The sequence below is a fragment of the Manis pentadactyla genome, chromosome 6 (genome assembly GCF_030020395.1).
Source record: "Manis pentadactyla isolate mManPen7 chromosome 6, mManPen7.hap1, whole genome shotgun sequence".
NCBI lineage: Eukaryota > Metazoa > Chordata > Mammalia > Pholidota > Manidae > Manis > Manis pentadactyla.
In genome coordinates this window covers 29,165,094-29,188,244 of record NC_080024.1, presented here as the reverse complement: position 1 = coordinate 29,188,244, position 23,151 = coordinate 29,165,094, and the positions used below count along the sequence as shown (strand labels likewise).

Here is a 23,151-nt window from a genome sequence, read left to right as displayed (position 1 = left end):
TTATCAGATTCTAAAAAGAACACATTCAATTTCAAGTCTTCTCCAAACCTCCTGATTATAGTTACTTACTTTCTCAATTAGCAGGTGTTTGAAGCCCTGAAAAATGTTCTCACTGCTCTAATTTTATAATCAATGACATATATACAGATATGGATACAGAGATCTAAAGAGACATAGAGACAGATATACATATTTTCTAACTCCCTAACTAGATTGTTAAGCTGCTTATGAATCCTAACTATAGCTAGAGTCTTCCCATATCTCCCAGGTAGATAACTACTGTGGTTTGCTCATGGAGTGGCCTTCAGAAATGCATGTTGATTGATCACTCCATGTAAATATACAAGCTAATTCTGAATGGACAGAAAAGTAATGGTGAGCTTGGAACATCATCCCATATCCTTACTGAAAGGAAAGGAGCGACACACAGCAGCAATTCACCAGAGAATTCTGCTTTATTAGGGAAAGGTGCTGGGTTATATAGGAAGGGGCATGGGGTGATTGTGGTGTTACTTCTTCGGGGCTGGTGGCTATTGGCTAGGTGCTGGAATTAGGGGGGCGAGGGGTGATTGGGGTTCAGATGGCACCGGCGGGAACCGAGGACCCGGAAGAGAAGCAGGAGGTTCGCCATCTTATGGGTGGGGGCCCTTCATTCCCCCCTTTCTCCTCTATGGGGTTGTGGACGTTGCTTTCTCTCTGACTGCTTCCTGCTGAACGGGGGCGGAGAAGGGAGTGAGGGCTTGAGGATTGGGGGGAAAGGGTTGATAGGACTCCCCACAGTAAGGACGAGTAGATGTGGACTTCTTCAGGTTGGAAATCAATGAAGGTTCCCTGTAACCATAGGTCGAGGACTTGTTGATTCCAATGGTGAAAAGAGGATACGGGTGCCAGAAGCCAGGCGTCTGCGGCCATTGTTTCCGGGAACAGTTTCCAGCGGAGAGAGGGGTCCATCTCAGCGTGTGGTGAGGAGGTTACGTGAGGGTGAGGGATCTTCTGTGGCTAAAAGCTGGTAGTTCCTGAGTAAAAGCTGGTTGAAAGTTTGATTAGAGATTTTACCGACTTGGGATTTGATAAACTTTACTATACAAGGTAAGAAGAGACAGGCGAGGAGAATGATTATTATAGGGCCTGCAATGGGCCAAAGCCAGGTAAGGAGGGGGTTTGTTAGTATTGAAGAGAATGGGTTGGAGGAGTAATGCTGTGGGTACCGGGAGTTACCCATGTAGTGAATGGCGCAAGACCAGTAGGGACATCTCCGTAGGTGTCTGGCCATCGCCTGCAACAGGCTTGTTTTTGGTCATAGAGGAAGCAGAGGTAGGGAGAATAAAGGTAGCTGCTAGTGAACACTTCGGTGGAGGGAGGAAAGTGGAGGTATAAAGGCTCGGAGCAGCCTTTCAGAGGGCAGTCTGATGTGGCAGTGAGGGCAGTAATTTTTGTTTGATGCTGTGTGCAAGTCTGACTTTGAATCGCCATACAAAGGAGGCTGGGGTGGCGGGGAAGACAATAGGAATGAGGAAACAAAGCGAGAGAGAGCGAGGGAGCAGTAAAGGAGGAAAAAGTCATGATTCGGGTATGGATGGCAAAGGGGGTGAACGGGATTTTGGAGGAAAGAAGACAGTAAGGTCAGGAGTCTGGAGGGAGGGAGAGTCTATAAACTTTTGTAGGTTAAGAGATCCTTTAGGTGATGTGGGGGCAGAATGGTAAGGGGCGCCCAGAATGTCAGTTTATGAGCTTCCTTCTGCAAGAGCTGTCCAGCGGCTAATGCCCGTAGGCAGGGGGCCCATCCCCGAACTGTGAGGTCTAATTGCTTGGAAAGATAAGCTACTGGGGCAAAGGATGGGCCATAATATTGGCCTAGGACTCCTAGAGCTTGACTGGACCTCTCATGAATGTATAATGAGAAGGGCTTTGACAAATCAGGAAGATGGAGAGCTGGGGCTTCCACAAGGGCTCGACGGAGCTTAATGAAGGAGTGTCGGGGTGAGGAGGATAATGGTTCTTCAGGGGGGCCCTTGCTGAGGTCATATAGGGGTCTTGCCAACAGGGAGAAGTTAGGGATCCACGCTCTAAAATACCCAGCCAGGCCTAGAAAGGAAAGGATTTCCGTCTTGGTTTTGGGAACGGGCAGGTCAGAGAGGAGCCGTTTTCTGTCTGAGGTAATGGACTTTCTTTGTTGAGATAGAAGGAATCCGAGGTAAGTGACAGAAGGGGAAGAGATTTGAGCTTTGACGGGGGATAAATGGTAACCTCTGGAAGCTAGAAGGTTAAGTAGGGAGGCAGTGTCAAGTTGAGACTGTTCCCACGAGGGACTGCAGAGTAGAAGATCGTCCACGTATTGTAATAAGGTGGACTCGGAGTGATCATGATGAAACTGTTTGAGGTCCTGAGCTAGGACCTGTCCAAAAATATGGGGACTATCTCAGAAGCCTTGTGGCAAAACTGTCCAAGTGAGTTGTTCAGAATGTCTTGTGTATGGGTCCGTCCAGGTAAAGGCGAAAAAATCTTGGGAGGAGGGGTCTAGAGGGATAGAAAAAAAATGCGTCCTTGAGATCTAGGACTGAGAAGTGGGAGGCTGAGACAGGGATCTGCGATAAAAGGGTGTATGGATTTGGGACTAAGGGATGGATAGGGACGATGGCCATGTTGATGAGGCAAAGGTCTTGGACGAGGCGGAAAGATCTGTTGGTTTTTTTAACAGCTAATATGGGGGTATTAACTGGGGAGTGAGTGGGTCTGAGGTAATTTTTGTTTAAAAGATCTTGAATGATGGTTGGAGGCCTGTGAGGGCTGAAGTGGTTAGGGGGTATCGGGCCTGACAGATATACTGAGAGGGGGTCACGTAATTTGATAGAGGCAGGAGGACATAGAGCCACGGAGGGGCTTGTAATGTCCCAAACTCTGGGATTTACAGGGTGTATGAGGGTGGAACTGGAGCTTTCATTGGGTAGAGGGGGGTCGTCGGCTATGAGGGCCATCAGAAAGGGAGTACTGGGGGCTGTGGGAGTGGATATAGTTATGGAAACATGGAGGAGAGAAAGGATGTCCTGTCCTAGTAAGGGGATGGGACACTGGGGCATAACCAGGAAGGAGTGGGAGAAAGGTATGGGATTGTCTTGGATTGTGCATAAAAGGGGGGAGGGTTTAATGGGAAAATCTGTTTACCTCCTACCCTGACTATAGGAGTAATGGCAGGCGTGGTAGGGCCCCGGTATTCTCGCAAGACTGAGAAGGTGGCTCCTGTGTCTAGGAGGAAGGAGATGGGGCGACCGTCTACTATTAAAGTAACCCTGGGCTCCTGTTTGGTGATGGAAATGGTCGGGCGAGAAGCCCCCGGGCCCCGTCAATCTTCTTCTGCCAGCCCCACTACGGCGGGCTTAGGATGGGGGTTGTTTGTCCAGCCTCCCCTTCGGGTGGCTGGGCAATCAGACCCCCAGTGGCCCTTTTTGTGGCATCTGGGGTATGGGGTGGTAGCCCTTGACTAATGTCCTTCTTGTCCGCACTTGAAACAAGCTCCTGGGGGGGGGGCTTGTTTGTAGAGGGGCGCCCAGGTTGTGGTTTTATCAGCTGGGCCAACATTTGGAAATTGGCCTGATCAGCCTTTTGTTTACGGCGTTCTTTCTCCTCCTCCCGGTTATGGAAGACTTTAAAGGCCACTGTCAGGATCTCAGTCTGTGGGGTAGCGGGGCTCTGTTCTAACTTTTTGAGTTTAGCTTTAATGTCGGGGTAGCTTTGAGCCAGGAAGTATGTCATAAGGACATGTCTCCCGTCAGGCGTTTCTGGGTCCAGGCTGGTAACTGTAATAGGGCTTGAGTGAGTCTGTCTAAGAACTCGGAGGGAGTCTCCTCCCTCCTTTGAATTATGTCTTGGAGCTTTTGAAAATTGACTACTTTATGAGCTACGTTTTTCAGACCTGCTATTAAGCAGGAGGCGAAGATATCTCGAGAGCGGAGACTCACAGCGGTGTTATAATCCCAGTGTGGGTCTTGTTTGGGGCAGCGGTGGGGCCAGGGGGATGGGTGGGGTCAGTCCTGTGGGTTTCGGTGGCATGCGTTTGGGCGAAGTCCCAAACTCATCAACGCTCTTCAGGAAGGAGGGTATTGGCCAGGAGCATGAAAATGTCATGATGTGTGAGGCTGTATGACTGGAGGGTCCATTGAAACTCTGTGATATATGTCGTGGAATCAGTGGAAAAGGAACCTAGGCGTTTCTCAAGTTGGGCTAAATCTCCTAAGGAGAAAGGGACGTGAACGCGCAGGATGTTTTCGGATCTTGCTACGTCCCGGAGGGGGGATGAAAGGCTCAGGCTTGAACTGCAGGGGGGTGAGGTGGGGGAGGAGATGGTGGTGGAGGAAGGGGGAGGGGCTGTTGTAGGAGAGGAGGGGGAGGGGAGTGAGCGGGAGGCTTCTGCGGGGGAGAAGGCTTGCAGGCTAGGAGAACTTGGGGGGAGGCGGGGGGAGGAGGAGGCGGAAAGCTTCGGTGTAGGGAATCTCCTTCCATTTTTTCAGGCGCTGGCAGTAGTTAAAGAGATCGCGAGTGATGTTAGGATCAAGAGTTCCCCCTGCGGGCCATTGGTTGTTATTGTCTAGGTTGTTATTGCTATATGCGGCCAATCTTGGGAGCAGTATTTACAGAGAAGTTTTGGTTTTATATCAGGCGTCGGGGAGAGGGTGGCTAGATGCTTGAGCAGGCATTCAAGAGGTGAACTTTCAGGGAGGGATGAGGAGGCTCCCGTGGCTAAAGGACAGAGAAGGAGACAAACAGGGGAAGACGAACGGAGACCCTCGGACTGGGAGCAGACGGCAAGGAGACAAAGGGCGTCCCCGATGACCCTTGGGGGTCTGCGGAAACTCGTATACGAGTCGGTTTCTTAGGAAGTGTGGGTCGTCACCCAGACTCTCTCAGAAGGCAGAGTGCCAGAGTCACGAGGAACCTAGTACTAGGAGTTTTCGGCGGAAGGAACGGAAGGAGGGGGGGGAGCATTCTCATCCGCAAAGGAGTCACCTCGTTAATGGCTGTTGGTGGGGGGCCTGAGGGTCCGCCGCAGCCGTGAAGGCCTAAGGCGGGGAGAGTTCCCTCCTCGTCGGGGAAGAGCGGCCCACTCCGGGGGAAAACTTACCCAAAGGCCAGAGAGGAGTGGTGAGTGTGAGGAGCCAGCGCCGGAAAAAGAGGACGAGGGCAAGCTGCTGCTGGTGTCGGGGGAAGACGGGGCCCAGTTGGGGTGTCCCGTCTCCCGGGTTTCGGCACCAATGAAAGGAAAGGAGCGACACACAGCAGCAATTCACCGGAGAATTCCGCTTTATTAGGGAAAGGTGCTGGGTTATACAGGAAGGGGCATGGGGTGATTGTGGTGTTACTTCTACGGGGCTGGTGGCTATTGGCTAGGTGCTGGGATTAGGGGGGCGAGGGGTGATTGGGGTTCAGGTGGCGCTGGCGGGAACTGAGGACCCAGAAGAGAAGCAGGAGGTTCACCATCTTATGGGTGGGGGCCCTTCACTTACCCTTCCAACTGTTAAAAAACACAGGACTCCAAACTACAAAGACAGTGAGATCAGTGGTTTCCAGGAACTAGGGGGCAGTAGGAAACAAGGGGGGATTGTGAATAGGGTGAGCACCTAGGATTTTTAGGGCAGGGAAAACACTCCATATTATACTGTAATTGTGGAGACATGTCATTATATGTCTGTCCCAAACCATAGAATGTATGGAAACTGTGAACTCTGGGTGCCAGTGATGCATCAAAGCAGGTTCATCAACTGTAGCAAATGTGCCCCTCTGGTGGGGATGTGGATGATGGGGAGGCTGTGCATGTGTGAGGGCAGGTGGTATATGGTAACTCTCCCTACCTTCCCCACAATTTGGCTATGAACCTAAAACTGCTCTAAAAAATAGTTTAAAAAAAAAAAACAAAAAACAATGCTCCTTCTGAATTCTGGGTAAAGGATACATGCTGGTGCCGTGCACAACTCCAAAGGGAAGGAAGGCCTGCCTTCCTCGGGAAGCCCCTGGAGCCACCCAGCAGTGAGGAGGCTCTGGAAGGCGGGAGGCAGGCAGACAAGGGAGCAAAGACGCTGTAATGAGGTGGAACAGCAATTCCAGGTCCCACACTTGTGCAGACTGTAGATTTTTTGCCCCCCAAATGATTTAAAGTGATATAATTGGAGCTATATTTGGCATTAGAGAAATCTGGGTTCAAATCCTAAATCTGTCTCTTACCAGATAGGTGTACTTGAGCAAGCTACTTAATCTCTCTAATCCTCATCTTCTTGTCCCCAAACAGGAGGAATAGCAGCCTTGTTGTGAGGATTAAATATGCTGATTCACTCAAAGCACACTGACATGAATTGAGCATTTCAATAATGTTAGTTTCTTTGCCTTTCTGATTTCCTTCTCTACCAACGCAAAGCTTTTCCATAAAAGTGAGGGCTGGATAGATTACTAAATGACCCTACTTCTCTCTGTCACTGTATTTCTCAACTTTTAAAAACCCACATGTCTCTTGACATGCAAAGTTTCACATTCCCACACCCCCATTGACATTTCTAACCTAAAATGTGTTGGAAAATTAAAAAGGAAAATAATCCATGAATATCCTCCAACTCTCTCTCTCCAAACCACAGAGAGCACTGTGGACAAGCCCACATGTCTGCGTGTGGGTGACTGAGTGTGTTTCCAAGTGAAATTTTCATTTGCTGCTCTCCAGTTACTTAGTCCCCACCATGAGAATTCAATTATTCCCAGAAGTCAGAGACGAGTCAGCTATTTTGCTTAAAGAAATAAGACACAAATCCCCAAATAGAAAACTGGGGAAAGAAGAAATTGTTCAGGTGGCTAGGTAATCACCAACATTCTTACCAACGGCCCAAGGCAAGCTCTCACCACCTGATCGTTTTCAAGAAAAAATGCAAATGCACATGCATCTAGATGCTTTGTGATCTAGCTCTAAGCCAACTTGCCTGGTGCTTGCTAAGCCTCTGCATAGGACAATGTGGACCCAGCGTTGGGAGGGCCAGGGAGGAAGTGAAATCCTTTGCTTCTTGTTCTATCTGCATCCTGGCAGGAATCCACCAGACTTGTTCAAATGCATTACCCAATTTGTACCATTGTTAGACAAAGGGAGCTTTGAGGCTCAAGGTGCCTATGGCATTACAGGGCTAAGAAATGGCAGGAGAATATTTCTACACTTATCTGTTAGACCAACAGAAAGAAGGGAGCCAACAATATTTGTATATCATACCTCTAGAGAGGCCTCACGTGAGCTGTCAGGGAAACTTTGAAAAACAAGTTTTTTTAAAAAAGGGGTAAAAAAGATGTGATGTGCAAAATAATTTTAATAAATGCAAAAAATTCAAGATCTCTACAACCTACCTGTAAATGCATATCCTGGGTTACTTTTTTCATATTCTGCAATTTCATATTCTTGATATAAGCTACATCCTTCTAAATTGGTTTGGCCCATCGCCAATCACATAAACACATTTATATAACCATATTCAAAGAGACTAGAAAATCCTTTTGAGTCATAAAATCTGGGCTACAGTAGATATCAGACATCTCAGGGTAACCTTCTAGGATTTGCAACTTTTCTCTTTCTGGTACATACCATTATGACATATATAGGTCATAAGAAAGCAGAGATCAGCAGCTGCTTTATCACAAGAACTCACAGGCATTATAACAAAGCTAACCCATCCTTGAGCTTGGTAACACAATACACCCAGACACCCACCTGGGCATGTGTGGGCACACACACACACACACACACACATGCACACGCACACAGTCGCACTCACTCACAGTCTGCAGTTCTGCTCTATCAGCTTCTAGTCCTTCCTGCCTGCCTCTGGAAGAAACAGACGAAACATGATCCCTCACAGTAACAATTTCTGTACTTGAACAACCTGATTAGAACCACGGTCTCACTTTTCATTCTGTGCTTTGAGCCATCTTCCAAAAAACTCCACTTGTGCAAGGAAAATGTCTAGAAATAGATCCTGGGGCTAAATAAACACTTAGCCTTTGACCTGAATTAAAGGCAGCAACAAGCGAAATTGGGAAACAGGAGGGCTCCCTCTCTACGCCATGGCTGGCTATCATCGCTCCATGTTCAGTGCTAAGGATACAAGATGAATCACACAGACCTGCTCTCATTGAATTTACAGAACAGTGGCAGAAACAGAGAGGTCAAGAGGCAATTTCAGGACAGTGTGGCAAGTGTTAAAAGAGGAGTCAGCACAGGATGCCCTTGAGGTGCAGAGGGGAACCTCTAACCCTGGAGAGTGATTAGGGGCTAGCTGGGGAGGGACGGGAAAGTGGAGCCATGGTCCACAAGGAGAGCCTAGCAGGAGCCCCTGGTCTTCCCTTGGGGTATATGAAGAATTCCACAGGGGCGTGGTGAGTCTGTCAGGAGAGCGACATGATCAAATTTGCTATTTAGAAAAAGCACTTTGGCTGCAGTAGAAAGAATGAATGGGCAGGAAGTACAGTTAGAAATGGGGAGAGCCAGCAGAAGGCAGTTGCAGGAGTCCAGTGGAGAGCCGATGGTGGCCTGGCTTACAGACTCAGCAGTGAAGATGGAGAGAAGTGGGTGGATTCGAAGATAATGAGGAAGCAGAACCTGGAGCTTCCTTCAGACAGGTGAACACAAATGGTACACTGTGTGGGGGAGGGGGACACGAGACATTCGCCTAATGCTCTTCAAAGATAAATCATCATTCTATATTTTCTCTTAGAAAATCACCATCTCTCATCCATCTTCTTCACTGAAATTCTTGATAAAAAGAAACGTGGAATCTGTCATGTATTTTGTGACCCAGAATGGTCACACAGTTCTGACCAATACAAGTGGTTTGTTTTGTAGTCATCCAACCCACATTTTCCACAGGACCTGCGCAGCTACTATTTCACTCCTGGCACTTGTTCATCATTCCACTTTCTCAAAGTGAATGGGTGAGCAAATGGCAATCAATGTTCCCAATAAAAGTTTCAGGAGATAATTACAGTGATGGGAAATGTAGTCACTACAATAGTCATGCTGGGTTTGTTGTGATGCTAGTAATCATTCCAAGTTTTCTGATTTCATGTAAATTGCAGGTACCTTTACTCCTGTAGGAATCTCTATTAATAGATAATATCATTATGCTAATAGCTGCTTAAAGTATAATTTGAGAATTTCAAGTGATCTAAGCCAGATATTTAAAAATACTATAATAACCTAACAGATATAAGCCAAAAAATAAATCTTATCATACTTAATAAAATTATTTTTAAAGAGAGACACCTGCAATTTACCCATTAAAAAAAATAGTTATACTACTTGGGGCTAAGTAATTAAATGTATGCACATTTTTTTCAGTTACTCAACAAAGCAGAAGGTCTAAAATGTTCCACCATCTGAGCTCCAGTGTATTGCTAATCTATGAAGTGTTTATACATACACACTACAATTATGGAATTGTATGCATAGGTATGCAACCAGTTATTCACTTATTCAATAAACATTTACTTAGCGCGTATCTTTTGTTCAACACTCTTCTAGGCACTGAGCATCCAAGAATAGAATATGCTCACAGGGTAGAAAGGGCAACTTATATTTAAATAAATATGATGTTGAAATATGTGCCAAACAGAGACAAGAACAATGCACTATAATGCAATAGAGGAAGATACCCCTAACTCAATCATGGAAGGCTTCCTAGAAGAGGTGAGGACCTTAGCAGAAAAGCCAAAAGCTTGATAGGCAAATCTAAACAGTGAAGGGATAATCCAGGAACAAAAAGGGAGACTCTTCAAGAATGCAGAGGTCCCGAAGGGAATGGTGTTGAGTTGTAAAGGCAAGAGCTCAAGGCATGTTAGGGAAGAGTCAGGAGAAGACTGAAGAGGGCTTGGTGTTCTACAGGAAGGCCACTGAAGCAGGGAAGAAGCATAGATAGGTTATCTTTGGCTTGTTCTTTAGAAAAAAAGAATTTTTGAAGCCAGGACACCGTTTATGCATTTAGTCTATTACAGCTACTGGTATGGTGACCATGTTGTCCAAATCATGACTTGGGGTAGACTATTAAAAAATAGACTTTCCTTAGAAACGCTGGAACCATCCCCCTTCCCTTCAACCCCGTTATCTTGGTAACTCTGGCTCACCCTTAGCTTCAGCATCACTTCCTTAAGAAGTACTCCTTGACCAGTGCCATTAGTCAGTGACCCACATCCATGCTTAGCCATGCTGGGAGTACACTGCGGCCTGCACAGGGTCACGTGCAGGCTGCTGAAAGGCACCCTTACCTTCCCTCCACTCTCTGTATGCTCAAATGAACACACACACACAGGAAGTGCTGAAAAGTCCCAACATTTGCAAAGGGATGGTCAGTATTACCTGCAAGATTCAGTCAAATATCTGGCTTACAGTTTTCATAGGAAATAATGTATCCAACTAAGTCTAGCTGCACAGTCCTTGCCTAAAACCAGGGCACTGAGACTCCCCTTGACTAGGAGTGGTGAGGAGTGGCACCGGGAACGTGGGGAGCAGGAGAGACACCACGTGAGGGGCCCAAGTGGAAGGCCAGTGGAGGGAGAAAAGGGAGCCCCAGGAGAGGGGAACACTGCAGAGGAAGGGGCAAGGGCACTGGGTCTGTCTGTCTGATGGCACAGAGCTCCAAGTTCCACATGGAGAAAATTCAGAGATGGCCAGCGGCCTGACAAAATAAAAGCCATAGAAGAATATCCTGTCCGAGTCTGGTTTTTCAGCTCCATCGGGAAGTAATGCCGTTTTCACATCATCACAGTTCTTCCGCCTGCATCACCCTTCAAGTCCTCCAAATCAGTCCTGCGCCTACTGAATCCGCAGCTTCCCCACAGGGGAGTTGGCAAGTATCTGAAGCCCCACTCAATCAAGGCAGCACCAGTCATCCATATTTAGGGATTTTAATCTTTCCACATAAATCACTCCCTCTGGCTCCTTAATCATGGGTGACAACTTGCAGTGACTGCATCTCCTGCTCTGATTTCCCTGAAAGGTCTTGCAAGCTAAGCAGGGTTAAGCTGAGTCAGTAACTTAGACTGGAAGACGCGAGAACCACACAGGAAACGCACAAAATGAGTCAGCAAACAGCATATGTCTCTTTGAACCTCCGCTTCACGCCGTCTCCCTGGGTCTAGGAGCCCGCTGTTTTCTGAATTAGGCCAGCCCACCAGTATTACCATGAGCTCCCCTGGCCTGCAGAAACGGAAGTTAGAGTAGGATCCCAAAGCCCTTTCAGCTTTAGTATGCTCTGCGTGCGCTTATGCTCCCAACTTCCTTTAAAGGGCATATTGCATATCTGATTGCATATAATCAGAATTATATCAGAACCAGTCAAGTTAGTATGGCAGGAGGACATTGCATCAAACTGGGAAGAATTCTAGATTTTAGAGTCCTCAGCCATAGCTGCTGGGAATGAAGCTCTGTTCCAGCCCTTTATTATTCTGAACTTAACCTACTATAGTCGGATACTTCCTCATCCATTAAGCACGTCCTTTTGGTGATAACCTCTGTTTCCTCGGCCTCTGATTGTGATGTTAAGATCTATGTAATTCTGTGTCTTTGTTCGATCCACAGATACAGGATGAGAGATCTCCACATGCCCATTCTGGTAGTAATAAGTAACATTTACCTGAGTGCTTAATTATAATAGGCACTCTTCTAAGAACTTTATTCATAATAATGCACTTTAAACTTCTTGAGAACCATACAGGGGGATGAGAAATTGAGACACAGACAGGTTAAGGAACTTACCCAAGGTCACACAGAGAGCAAGAGGCAATGCTGGGATTTGAACCCCAGTATTCTGATGCCAGAGCCCATGATAGCCAGTCTGCTGCTACCACAGGACTGCATGGTATCACTGAAGTTTCTGTCTCTTAAAGAAAATTGGGAACATGATAAGAGTTGACAAGGAAATGATTTTAATTTTTTTTAAGTAAAGACAATAGAAGATGATAATCTCTAAAGTGAGAGCAAAAGCCACTGGATCTTCACAGGTCACACAGGTCTCAGGTTCTCAGTGAACTAGAGCAAAAGTCAATTGCCAAGGTCTCTAATCCTGTAGGGGTAGAGCTGGACTACCACTAAGATGCTGGCATATCTGAAGCAGGTATTGTGCTGGACCCCCTACCAACAAATGCCAGTGATACTCAGCAGCTCTGGGGGCCCTTTCTGAGCTTGGGTTATCTTTATGATGAAATCGTTTGCCCAGATTTTGTGATTTCCTCCAGCAATGGCTGGAAGTACAATAGAATTAAAGTAAACAACTGGGGACTTTCCTCAGGCTGGGGGCTGCTTGCAAACTCATGAATGACCCAGACTAGAAAAATTAACCCATTCCTTCACAAAAGTAAAAATTGGAGGGCTGGTAATCCATACAGTGAAAGACCAAGGCACATGGAACCTGAAGTGTGGCCTGGTAATTAGTGGTTCAGACGCAGGCCTGGTGCTTGGATTCAGGACCCACTGGTGCCTCTTGCTAGCTGATGACCATGGATAAATCACTTAACCATTCTCCACCTCCATTTTTTATCTGTAAAGGGGTGTATTACTTGAGCTTACTTCATAAGGTTGTTGTGAGATTAAACAAAACATGTAAAGCACTTAGCACAGTGTGTAAGATGTAATAAATGGTCAATAAATGTTAACTTTTATTAAGGCTCAAACAAGGACTCCCCTGATTCTTCTAGCTGCCCACTGTCCTCACTGATCAGCATTCACTACTAGAAGTGCTTCTAGTAGCAGGTACTTCACTGCTCACTATATGCATCTCACACATATACATGTATGCACTAAATCATATGACAGACTAGAATTTCCCAGCCAGTGCTAATGCTTTAAATTTTCCAGCGGTGCTGACGAGTTCTCGTTTCCAGATATAAGCAAAATGGTGGCATAATGAACTATGAGTTTGCTCCTAGGAAGGTAGCCAACTGTTGCCCTATTTAATGCCAATAAGACCTTGACCTTTCCTGCTTCTGTACAGCCTTGCTCTCATAAAGCAAACCCAGACCACAAGTCTAGCCTAGCCAGAGAGTAGATATTAAATTAAACCTAGAATTCTAAAACACTGCCCAGGTCTTTCTCAATAATTACAATCCTTTTAAAGCATTAGATTTTCTGTATGATCCCCCCCAAAGTTGTAGAATACAACTAGGATTGTTGATCCTTCTTCCAAATCTCTACAGTCTCTTCGGCATCGTTTCTGTTTATATTCTCTCAGGTATAAATAATACTTGTTGCCTGGGATGGGGTTCTTATTTTGCACAACAAAAAGGTTTTCTGGAAAATGTGACTAGAATATAGATGTCTTATACACTTAGATGTGTTAAATAGCTACATTCTAAATTTCCTAAGAACTTCCTTTTCATGAAAGAGAAATGTTTTTTCTCTTTTTCTGAAAAAACAGAAGCAATAAAATACAGAAGCCTAATAACTAAGAATACCAATGACGTCCCTTTCTCTGAATTCTTCTGTTGACCTGTGGTCTTTTCTAGGCTATATTTCAAATTGTTGAACATGTTACTCTCTTCTTCTTCATTTGGATGGGAATACCTTTTGCTCCTCCCACAGCACCTAACAATCTCATAAAAGTAGAGAAGTGACCCAATAAAAACTTCTTGATTGCCTAAAACTAATTTTTGTTTAATTAATTCATAGAATGGAGGACCAGACAGGTAACTGAATAATGAAGCAAGATGGGTGTGAGACAATATGGAGTAGTGGGGACTGGGGTAATATGAAAAATACATGTCCCATGTAAGGGGATAGCAGGAGCTCAGCTCCAGCTCATGCTTGCCATGTAGCAATGTAAGCCTTGTGTTACTCAATGTTCCAATTGTTAGAGGAAGATAGATGCTTAATGTGAAATCTTCCAGCTTTTATATGCTGGCAAACAACTTTTTTAAAAATTTAATATAATACATGCTCAATATAACGCATCTATGGGCCAGGTTCAGCCTGGAACCAACAGTTTGCAATATCTTTCTTAAAGGAAATTCCTGAACCAGGTTCATCCCAAGACCAACAGCTTGCAATATCTTAATTAAAGGAAATTCCTTAAAATTTTTCATTATTAATTTAGACTTCCCTTTATCTATCTTCTACACCAGACCCACCTTCAAGCAACTCAGTGACTATGGCCTCTGTCTCCTCCTATTGCCAGTCATGGCTGGGCTGGCTCTCATAGCACGACTCATCCCTGAGTCAGTACAGAATGGCACAAACCACACATTCACGCAGCTCACTGAACCCTTTGATGGCATCGTACAAAACTGAAATGATCATAATTGGCAGAGAAGGTGTCCAGGTTAAATGTTATGACAAACCTTTTAAAGGCCTGGATGATTTCATGACTCTAGCATAGCCCCTGCAAAGCCACCTAGAGAAATGACATGGATAATCAAGTGTCATGCTTCAGATGTCAGCTGATTGTCTGCAATGGGAGAGGCAGAGTGGGAAGGAATATTCCATTCTCTCCACCAGCTCCAAATTAGTTGGTATATAGTAAAGATTCCTTCTGTCCTATGGAGCCCAAAAACATATTTCTGCTACCAATAATAGGTTTATATTCTTACCAGAATTTATCAATTTTCCTTTGGCATAAAACCCTGTCTTCATTCACACCTTGGAGCCTGGATGAGGCTCAACACTTTTTCTAAAATGAAATACTACTGAAATTCCCTAAAGATGGACCCCAGGTCATATCAACTTTTCTATCTCCAGCACCTGGCACAATACCAGCCACAGAATAAAGACTTGACAAATATTTATTTAGTCAATCAATTAATGATGGAATAATTGAACTCAATCCCTGACTCAGACGGCCATGCTTTATAGGCATGCTGGGGAAGGGGATGAAAGAGGACCACGAAGATCAGCATCTTTAAATGCAATATGCACTGCTTTGTCTTTGTTTTTAAAATACTGTAGAGAATTGTGTGGTAATTTATCTAATCCATCCTGTCAGGAAGAATCTGAAGACAGAATCTCTCCCTCTCTGCTAAGTCTTAGCATGTGCTGATTTGAGGTGGCTCCAGAAATGAAGCTACAACAATCAATTGCACTATTAAATCAACACTTTATGTTCCCTCGAAAACCTTTAACAAGAGCCTCAGTGTCAGAGGAAAAGATGCTGAGACATCAGAACCATGAAAGAGTCTTTAAATTTCTTCCCGCCTGCAGCCCTGTAGATTCAGGCGTCTGCTCCCCAACCCTGCCAAGTTCACAGCTCTTTAACATGACACTGAGCTTGACAGAGAAATTGCAGGTACTCCAGTACATATCTGCATTGCAACAGATGTTGGCATCATGTTTAGAAGGAAATTGAATTACAGATGAAAAGAGCTTGGGAGCTGAGAGCATCTGTTATAGGAATCTGGATTTCAGAGAATGCATTTGAAAAATAAGTCTCCTCAACTTCCGAATGAACTAAAATTGTTCATGATTCTCATTTGCCATTTCCTCTCTCTCTCTCTCTCTCTCTGTCTCTCCTTCCCTCACTCCCTCCCTTTAGAAAGAGTGAGAGGAGATGGAAGTTTTTCCACACTGTCAAGGTGAAGAATACATTAGAAACACTTCAGAGAGTAATGTGCAGTTTTTATAAGTAATGGAGTGCCAATTAGAAATGTTAGAATATTCTTGAGATTCTTTTCAAATCATCTTAATATCCATGCCCGAATAAAACGCACCATGTTTTCTGGGGATTTTTAGAAGTGACCTATCATGCTTGGTCATCCTAAAACACCAGAACATGCATATGACCATTTTTGTTGCCTCTGTCCTTTTTCTTTTAGTTAACATGAAAAGGAACCATGCAATCCAGCTAATTATTATCATTACACTCAACAAAGACGTCACTCTTTGAGCAGCCACCCCTGCTCCTGGAGGTGTCCTGTAGGATTCACAAAGTATAGTTTACGGCTCTAAATAAAACTTCCTAATAAATAGGACCCTTCAACAACATACGGGACACAGCTCACTCCTTACCAATCATACTTCAACTATGACTCGACTTATACCTGACGGAACCTGTCGCAGTTACATGGACTGCAGGCAGCAAAGGAAATGACTGAAGGAACACACACATTTTTTACACAGGTCCAACAGCAGCTTCCAGGTTCTCACACCTTCCATTATCCCGTCTCACCTCCAATTGTGAAAGACAGATGACTGATAGGCTCTAATCCGCAGGACAGTATCATCTGTGGCCTCTTAGGCTCACTTGGAGACCTGCTCACGCCTAGCCCAGGGTAACTGTACCTAAGTGCCCATAAGTCTGCTCTGGGACTTTAGTCCAGCCTGCCCACCGTCCTCCATGACCAATACCATGAATTGGTTCATGTTCTCTAAAAAACTAGTGGATATCCAAGGTCTTTCTGTGTTGCCCTCAATATTAATTCCACACCAACGGAGCCAATTCAAGCTTTCCACAAACCAAAAGTGGATGGAAGAGAGAAGAGAGGAAAGTGGCAGGCTTTACTCCAAGACAGAAAGCAATTCAGCAAGGACAGTTTCTGTACCAAGGAGGCAGGACCACTAGAGGACCAGGGGTAGCTGCTTAAATACAGCTGTGCAAAGAGCATTTTCAATGACCTAATGGAAATCATTGGAACTGAGAGCTGGGATCAGTTATCCACAAAAATAAAATTTATACTTCCTTTTACAGGAATACTGAGGAGGCTTCACCAGAAACCCCTGCCCCCTGTGCAGTGACTCCCCACTTGGGAGGCAGTCTCCCTGTGCGAACGAGCAGAAATCAGGATTCCTCCGGGTGCCTGGTATGACGCTTGCCCACCCCTCTAATCATGATGGATGTGGCAGTTTGGGCACATCTGGCTCAAGTCAGGAGTGTGAGGCAGTCACATCTGGAGGCTGGCATTATTTCATCTCTAACTTAATAGCTGACTTCCTAGTTCTGAAGCTGACAAAAGACTTGAGCGCAGAAGGATGAAGGGATGATCACTAAACTTTGTTGGCTTCCAAGCACTCGCTCCTGCCTTGGGGAAATTTATATCTTATTCCATTGAAGACACTGCTCAAGTGACAGTCATAACTCAATAATAGAGCTCACAAGGTTTTCTAAAGATTGGCATTCTTACTGATACTCCTTTAAGCTACAGTTTGGGTCAAACCTATACTGCAGAAATTTCCCCATTATGCCACCGGCTCAAGGTCATCAGTTCACTAAAGAAAAAAATAGCCACTCCCACTTTCAAAATTCACAATCCATTTTCATTTCCTTTGTCTTCATTACCTTTATTGATCCTCCCACTTCTATTGCACTGTTCCAAGATCATTTTCTTAATTTTATTTAGTTAGTTTTTTTCGCTTAGTTTTTAACTAGGACAGTCACAAGAGGTCTCTGCTAAAATTTTTCTTTGAGCCACTGCCATTATAATACCTTTCTTTTTACCATCTTTTTTTTGAATAACATTGTCTGTTAGGCATATCTTTATCTTCTTCATATATAAACCCCTCATTTTAAGACCCTTGTTCTCAGTGTTTACAATTTAATTTCATAATCTTTGCACAAAGCTTGATGAACCAAAAAAATTTACTGCAAGACTCAGGGCCTGTTTATTTATCTTTGAAATGGAATATTCTTTATGTGGATCTAATATGACTTTATTAAAATATGAAACTTGGAAAGTATAATATGAAACACTATGTAACTGCTCCCTGTACGATAATCTTAAATGAATTTAGCTCATGCCTCTATAGATGGCACCAAGGGTAGCTATTCAAGCACAGTAGTAGCTGGATAACAGAAGACGTTACCTGACAGTCTGAGGCTCCCAACAAACTGTATTTATTACCTGTGGAAATATCTAATAAGCTCCTACTATGTGCAAAGCATGAGGCAAGGCTCCAAAGGGGTGAAAAAGGAGCTTCCAGACTATCCTTGCCCTCCTCGTGGCTAATCATCTGTGAGAAAAAGCAGACCCCCAGATGTAATATCCGAGAGCAGACCCAAGGCCAGAGGGAATGGGGAGAAAGTTAAGTTTGAGCCAACCCTGAATAATCAGATTCTAAAGCAGACTATGAGTATTGATTGTGTAGGAATTGAAGCCTCCCACCCAGGTCTGCAGCTAGGGAAGGGGACCTTATGGTTGGGGACCATCCGTTACAATTTTCTGTATTTCTGTCTGAAGAAATGCAGGTGAGAATACTCCTGCTGGTCACCTCTACAAAATACAGACAGAGTAGGTGGGCCTTGAAAAGGGTTTATTATTTTATTAGTCCAGGTCTCGCAGAGGGAAAGTCAGAGAGCCATGACGCCAGTGGCCAAGTTCTGAGAGTGGGCAGGCGGGAGGGGCAGCGGGCCGGCTGCGCGGCCCATTTCATCGCACTGGCCACGGGCCTGGAGCCCCACCTGCAGGGGTCAGGAGCCAACTTGAAACCCAGCGCCTCGCTGCTGACCGCGCCGAGCGGTCTCCGATCCCCTTCGGTCACTCTTCAGACCCAGCAACCCCTCCCACAGCATTTCCAACAATCTACTTCCGACTACCTTTTTATGACTTTACAACACAGTTTTTCCTCGAATTTTATGGCATTTCATTAAAGCCGCCAGAAGGTGATACTGCCCCTTTTCTAGGAGCGAAATAAATTCAAGTTTTATCGCTTCTGGAAATGCCCGAACAGCTGTCAGGACATTTGATAGATTTTCTCAATTACAGGACTTGTGGAGCATTTTATACTTACATCTGCACCAAGGCCCAATATAGTAGATACTCGTCTTGCCTCCCTTGCTTTTATCTCGTGCATCTTTTTCCGTTTAATGACCAATTTGTTATTTTTTCCCTTTTATTTCTGCATACCTTTTTTCTTCTGCATTTGTTCCTCTTTTTGCTGTTTGTTTCAGGGAATGATGTATTTCACGTATAAACTTGCATTCTTTGTAAAAGAAAAGGGATGAGAAAAGAAAAACCCTAACTATGATCTATAGAAGAAAAAAAAGTAAATTAAAATTTAAAAGCAAATTAATTTTCCATGGGGGAATTTACTGTTAATACAAGGTACACTTTGCACATGCAGTATTTATTAATGTGACATGACATACATTGAGTTTTTTCCTAATGGGATAGAAGCTTTGAACTGTGTGACTTTTTACACTAATAAGGCTGTTCATTGGTGTTTTTCTTCATTATCAACATAGAGAATATCAGCTTTCAGTGACAACAATTTTGTGGATTATTCAAACTGCAGAACCATTGTCCCAATGGATGCTAAATAAATAAATAAATAGCTAATATGTAACATAGACTGTGCCAATAGAATATACAGACTGACTATCGTTATGGTGATAAAATTTATTTCACAGACTTTGAATGTATCATCTTGTGGGCAGAGCAGAAGTTTCGGAAAGTGAATGGATGATCAAAATGTCTTTTCTTCATAGAAATGGTTTCACTTAAATAACATTTTAAAACATTGCAGTACTTCTGCAAACATTACCAAGTATAACCTCCCCGACAATGCTGGAGGGTAGGCAAGAGAAATGTTATTATCCCCCCATCAGAGATAAGAAGACAGGCTCACAAAGGAACAGTGCTTTGCCCAAAGTCGAAAGAAGCTTCTTATGATCAGTCCAAATCTTCAAAATCCAGAGCTGTTCCCCTGCTGTTGATCTTCCACAGTATTCGACTCTCTCAATAAGAAACAGTTAATTCCTCAGTATCCATATAGAGCGCCCTAAGAAGACCTTCCATGTGACTTGAAAGTCTTCAAAATGTGTGCACATCAGGCTCTCTGAATTTTCCTATTCTTTATACCATCATCCTGTTTAATTTCTTATAGCCCCAATCACACTACAAAATAGTATCCCTTCTTCATTTACTCATCCATTTTTTTTTCATCTGTTTCAGTTACCAAATGCTGTGTAATAAACCACCCCAAAAGGTAGTGGTTTTCAAAAACAACAGTTTATTATTTCTCTCAAGTCTATGGTTGACTGGGCTCAGCTGGGTGGTTTTTTTGCCCAGCCCGATGTAGCTAAGGTCACTTGTGTGGTTTTGTTGAGCTAGGGGATTGGCTGGGACTGAAGCATTCTAGACAGACTGATCCTTCAGGTACTTTCTCAATGTGGCTTTTCAACATTCAGCCACTGAATCAAAGCTTTTTTACAAGCACTGCAGCTGGTTTCCAGAAAGGAACGTTCCAAGGGCTAGAGCCCCAATGTGCAAGCACTTGTCAAAGCTTCTGCATGCATCCTGCTAATAATGTCTCATTGACTATAGCAGGTCACATGGCAAATCCAGAATCAATGTGCGACAGGCCTACCCAAGGATGTGAATATCATATGGCTGTTGCAACAAATTACCACATACTTGGTTGCTTAAAACAACATAACTTTATTCACTCACAGTTCTGGAGGCCAGAGTCTGAAATCAAGGAGTCAGCAGGGCTATACTCCATCTAGACGCTTTTGGAGAAAACCCATTTCTTGACTCTTCCAGCTTCTGGTGGATGCTGGCATTCCTTAGCTTGCAGCTGCAACACTCCAACCTGTGCTTCTCTTTGTGTGTCACATTTTCTGTGTGTGTGTCTGGGACAAAACTCCCTCTGTCCCTCTCTTATAAGAACACATGTAATTGCACATAGGGTTCATTAGATATCTTTTGCCATATAGGTAATATTGACAGGTTCTGGGGATTAAGAAGTGAATTTGGGGGGTCATTTCTTCAGCCTACAGGTAGGTACCTTTTAATTTGCATGTCCTTTTTAGTGGTGTGTCTGCTTTTTTGTCCACTTTTTTATTGAGTGGTCTGCCTTTTTCTTATTTGCTTCTTTATCATTCTGAATGCAAATCCTTTGTCAGATAGAAGTATTGCAGATTCTTCTGTCACTCTGTGGCTCGCCTTCCCACTCTTCTAATAGTGTCTAGTTCTTACTTTAATGTACTACAATTTATCTCACTTTTAAATAAATTAGTAAATAGGTTCAGAGAAGCCCAGTGACTTTTCCAGGATGTGTGTCTAACTAAAGGGAAGCGCTTTTGCTCAATCTGTGTTCATGTTAACAAAGTTCAATAATGAATGAATAGGGTTTTTAAGTGCTATAAAACCACAGTGTATGTCTAAATGTTTCCTTTGGCATTTAGAGTTTTTTTTTTTTTTAATAATGGAATAATACATTTTTAAATTCAATTTTAAAAATTTGGTTTCTCAAAATTCCTGCTGGCTTCCTTATAGAAATTGACAATCTGATCTTAAAAGTCTTAATTAAGAAAAACAAAGTAGGAGGACTCACACTTTCTGATTTTAAAACTTATTATAAAACTACAGTAAATAAGACAGTGTGGTATTGCCATAAAGATCAATCAATGAACTATAGACCAATGGATTAAATTTTAGAGCCCAGAAATAAGCCCACATATATTGGTCAATTGATTTTCAACAAGGATGCCAAGACCATTCCATGGGGAAAGAATAGTCTTTTTAAAAAATGGTGCTAGGACACTGAAAACCATTGAATTGTACACTTTAAATATGGGAGGATGGACAAACATATTCTGTCTTATTGTTTTACAGTAAACCATCTTTAAGTCACATTCTATTCATTTGAAAGTTATGATAAATTTAGCAGGATATTATTTGATATAAAAGGTTTATCATGTAAATGAATAGTGTAAACATAAAGTTTTATGAAAAATGTTAAAGAAAACTCATTATACTCTTTTAAAATGCAACTTTTGTCTACCTCTATAGTTTACTTACCAGGTTGCATTATAACTGTCTATCTATGAGTCTCTTTCTAGACAAAAATCCTGCCATAGAGAGCTCAGAACTTCCTTATTTGTATATTTCCAGTGCCCAGTGGAGTACCTGGCAAATAGTATGCATTCATTCAATAAATATTTACCAAAGGCTCACTGTTTCAAACACCATACTCTGAATATTTCTGAATCCATTTACCTGAAAGGAACTAGTATGCATATCAAAAATTATTCTTTTTGATATGCTTTCTAAAAATGGCTTTATCTCATGTTTCTGTAAGTTACTAAACTTCATAACCACACATTTTTACAAAATGTGGTATAATTTAGACTTTTCACTAAAAAAGTTTAGTCCTTTTAAAAGTTTGTTTCACTGTAGTGTTTTCAATTTTGGTTTTAAATATGCATATTCTAAGATGCAGACTTCTCAACCACCATAAATTCACCACTGGATTGGTCATTAAGACCCAAAAAAATGTATGAGTTGGAAGTAAATATAAATAAACTATTGGTATTACTTGCTTAAGAATTATGGTTAGTGCTTGTTTGGGGTAGAAGATACACAGATGTTTGTTAGAATATCTTTTGTATTTCCTGCATATTCTTTTATTTTTTTGCAAATTAAAAAAGGAGGAGAGAACATTGGGAAACTGCCTTGATGGTATTGAGTGAGAAGCTGTTCTGGACCTAAGAGTCAGGATGATCTGGCAGCAGGAAAGCCAAGGACGAGTGGGTCAAACATACAGAAAGGACATCAGTGAAAGACGTGGATGAGAGGTCTAGCACAGTGAAGGCCAGCATTGGGCTCACCTTTTAATTGCATGTCATAGCGAGTTGGTGGTGTTTTTCATTAATGGATTTTTTTTTTTAATGGTTGGTTGGTTTTTATATCTGTTAAATACCTGGAAATCACCTTTCAATTCAGTCTTAAATACGTTCTCTATAAAAAGACAGACACACTCATAAAAGATGAGCTTTCTATATCAAGCTAGACTCCAGTTCTTCTACAGCCTTCTTTGTGTTTGTGTCTTCTGAACTTTCTCCCAATAGTTCTTAAATTGCTTAGAGTGTTGCAAGGAAAAAAATACATAGATGGATAGGTAGAAATTTTTATAATACCCAGGGCAACAAGCAAAAAAAAAGAGAAGTCCTTCTTGATGGTAATTAGCTTTATTCTGCACGTGAGATTGTATTACCCTTGTCTTGGCAGGCAAAGGTTACCCTTCTTCATAAATTTTATCCCGCCCACAGACCAATCTAATAATAGTAAATAGTTTTCTCAATTCACAATTCTGCTTTTCTCCAACCTGCCCATTATTTCTATATTTTTGCAATAAGCTACTACAAAATTGCATGTTTCATTACCAATTCAACGTCTCTGAAAATGTTGCAGCCCTAAGTCAATTTCTTCCCCACCCTGCAT

General features: G+C 43.2%; 1 protein-coding gene across 3 annotated transcripts in view; it reads right to left on the bottom strand.

Annotated features, from left to right (window-relative positions):
• The window catches only part of METTL21A (methyltransferase 21A, HSPA lysine), a 289,359-nt gene that overhangs the window by 91,870 nt on the left and 174,338 nt on the right, over nucleotides 1–23,151 (bottom strand). For all 3 annotated transcript variants that reach the window (XM_057503645.1, XM_057503644.1, XM_057503646.1), the window contains exon 4: nucleotides 11,765–11,888. In XM_057503645.1, the coding sequence (XP_057359628.1) occupies nucleotides 11,765–11,888 (124 nt within the window). The remainder of the gene's footprint in view (nucleotides 1–11,764; nucleotides 11,889–23,151) is intronic.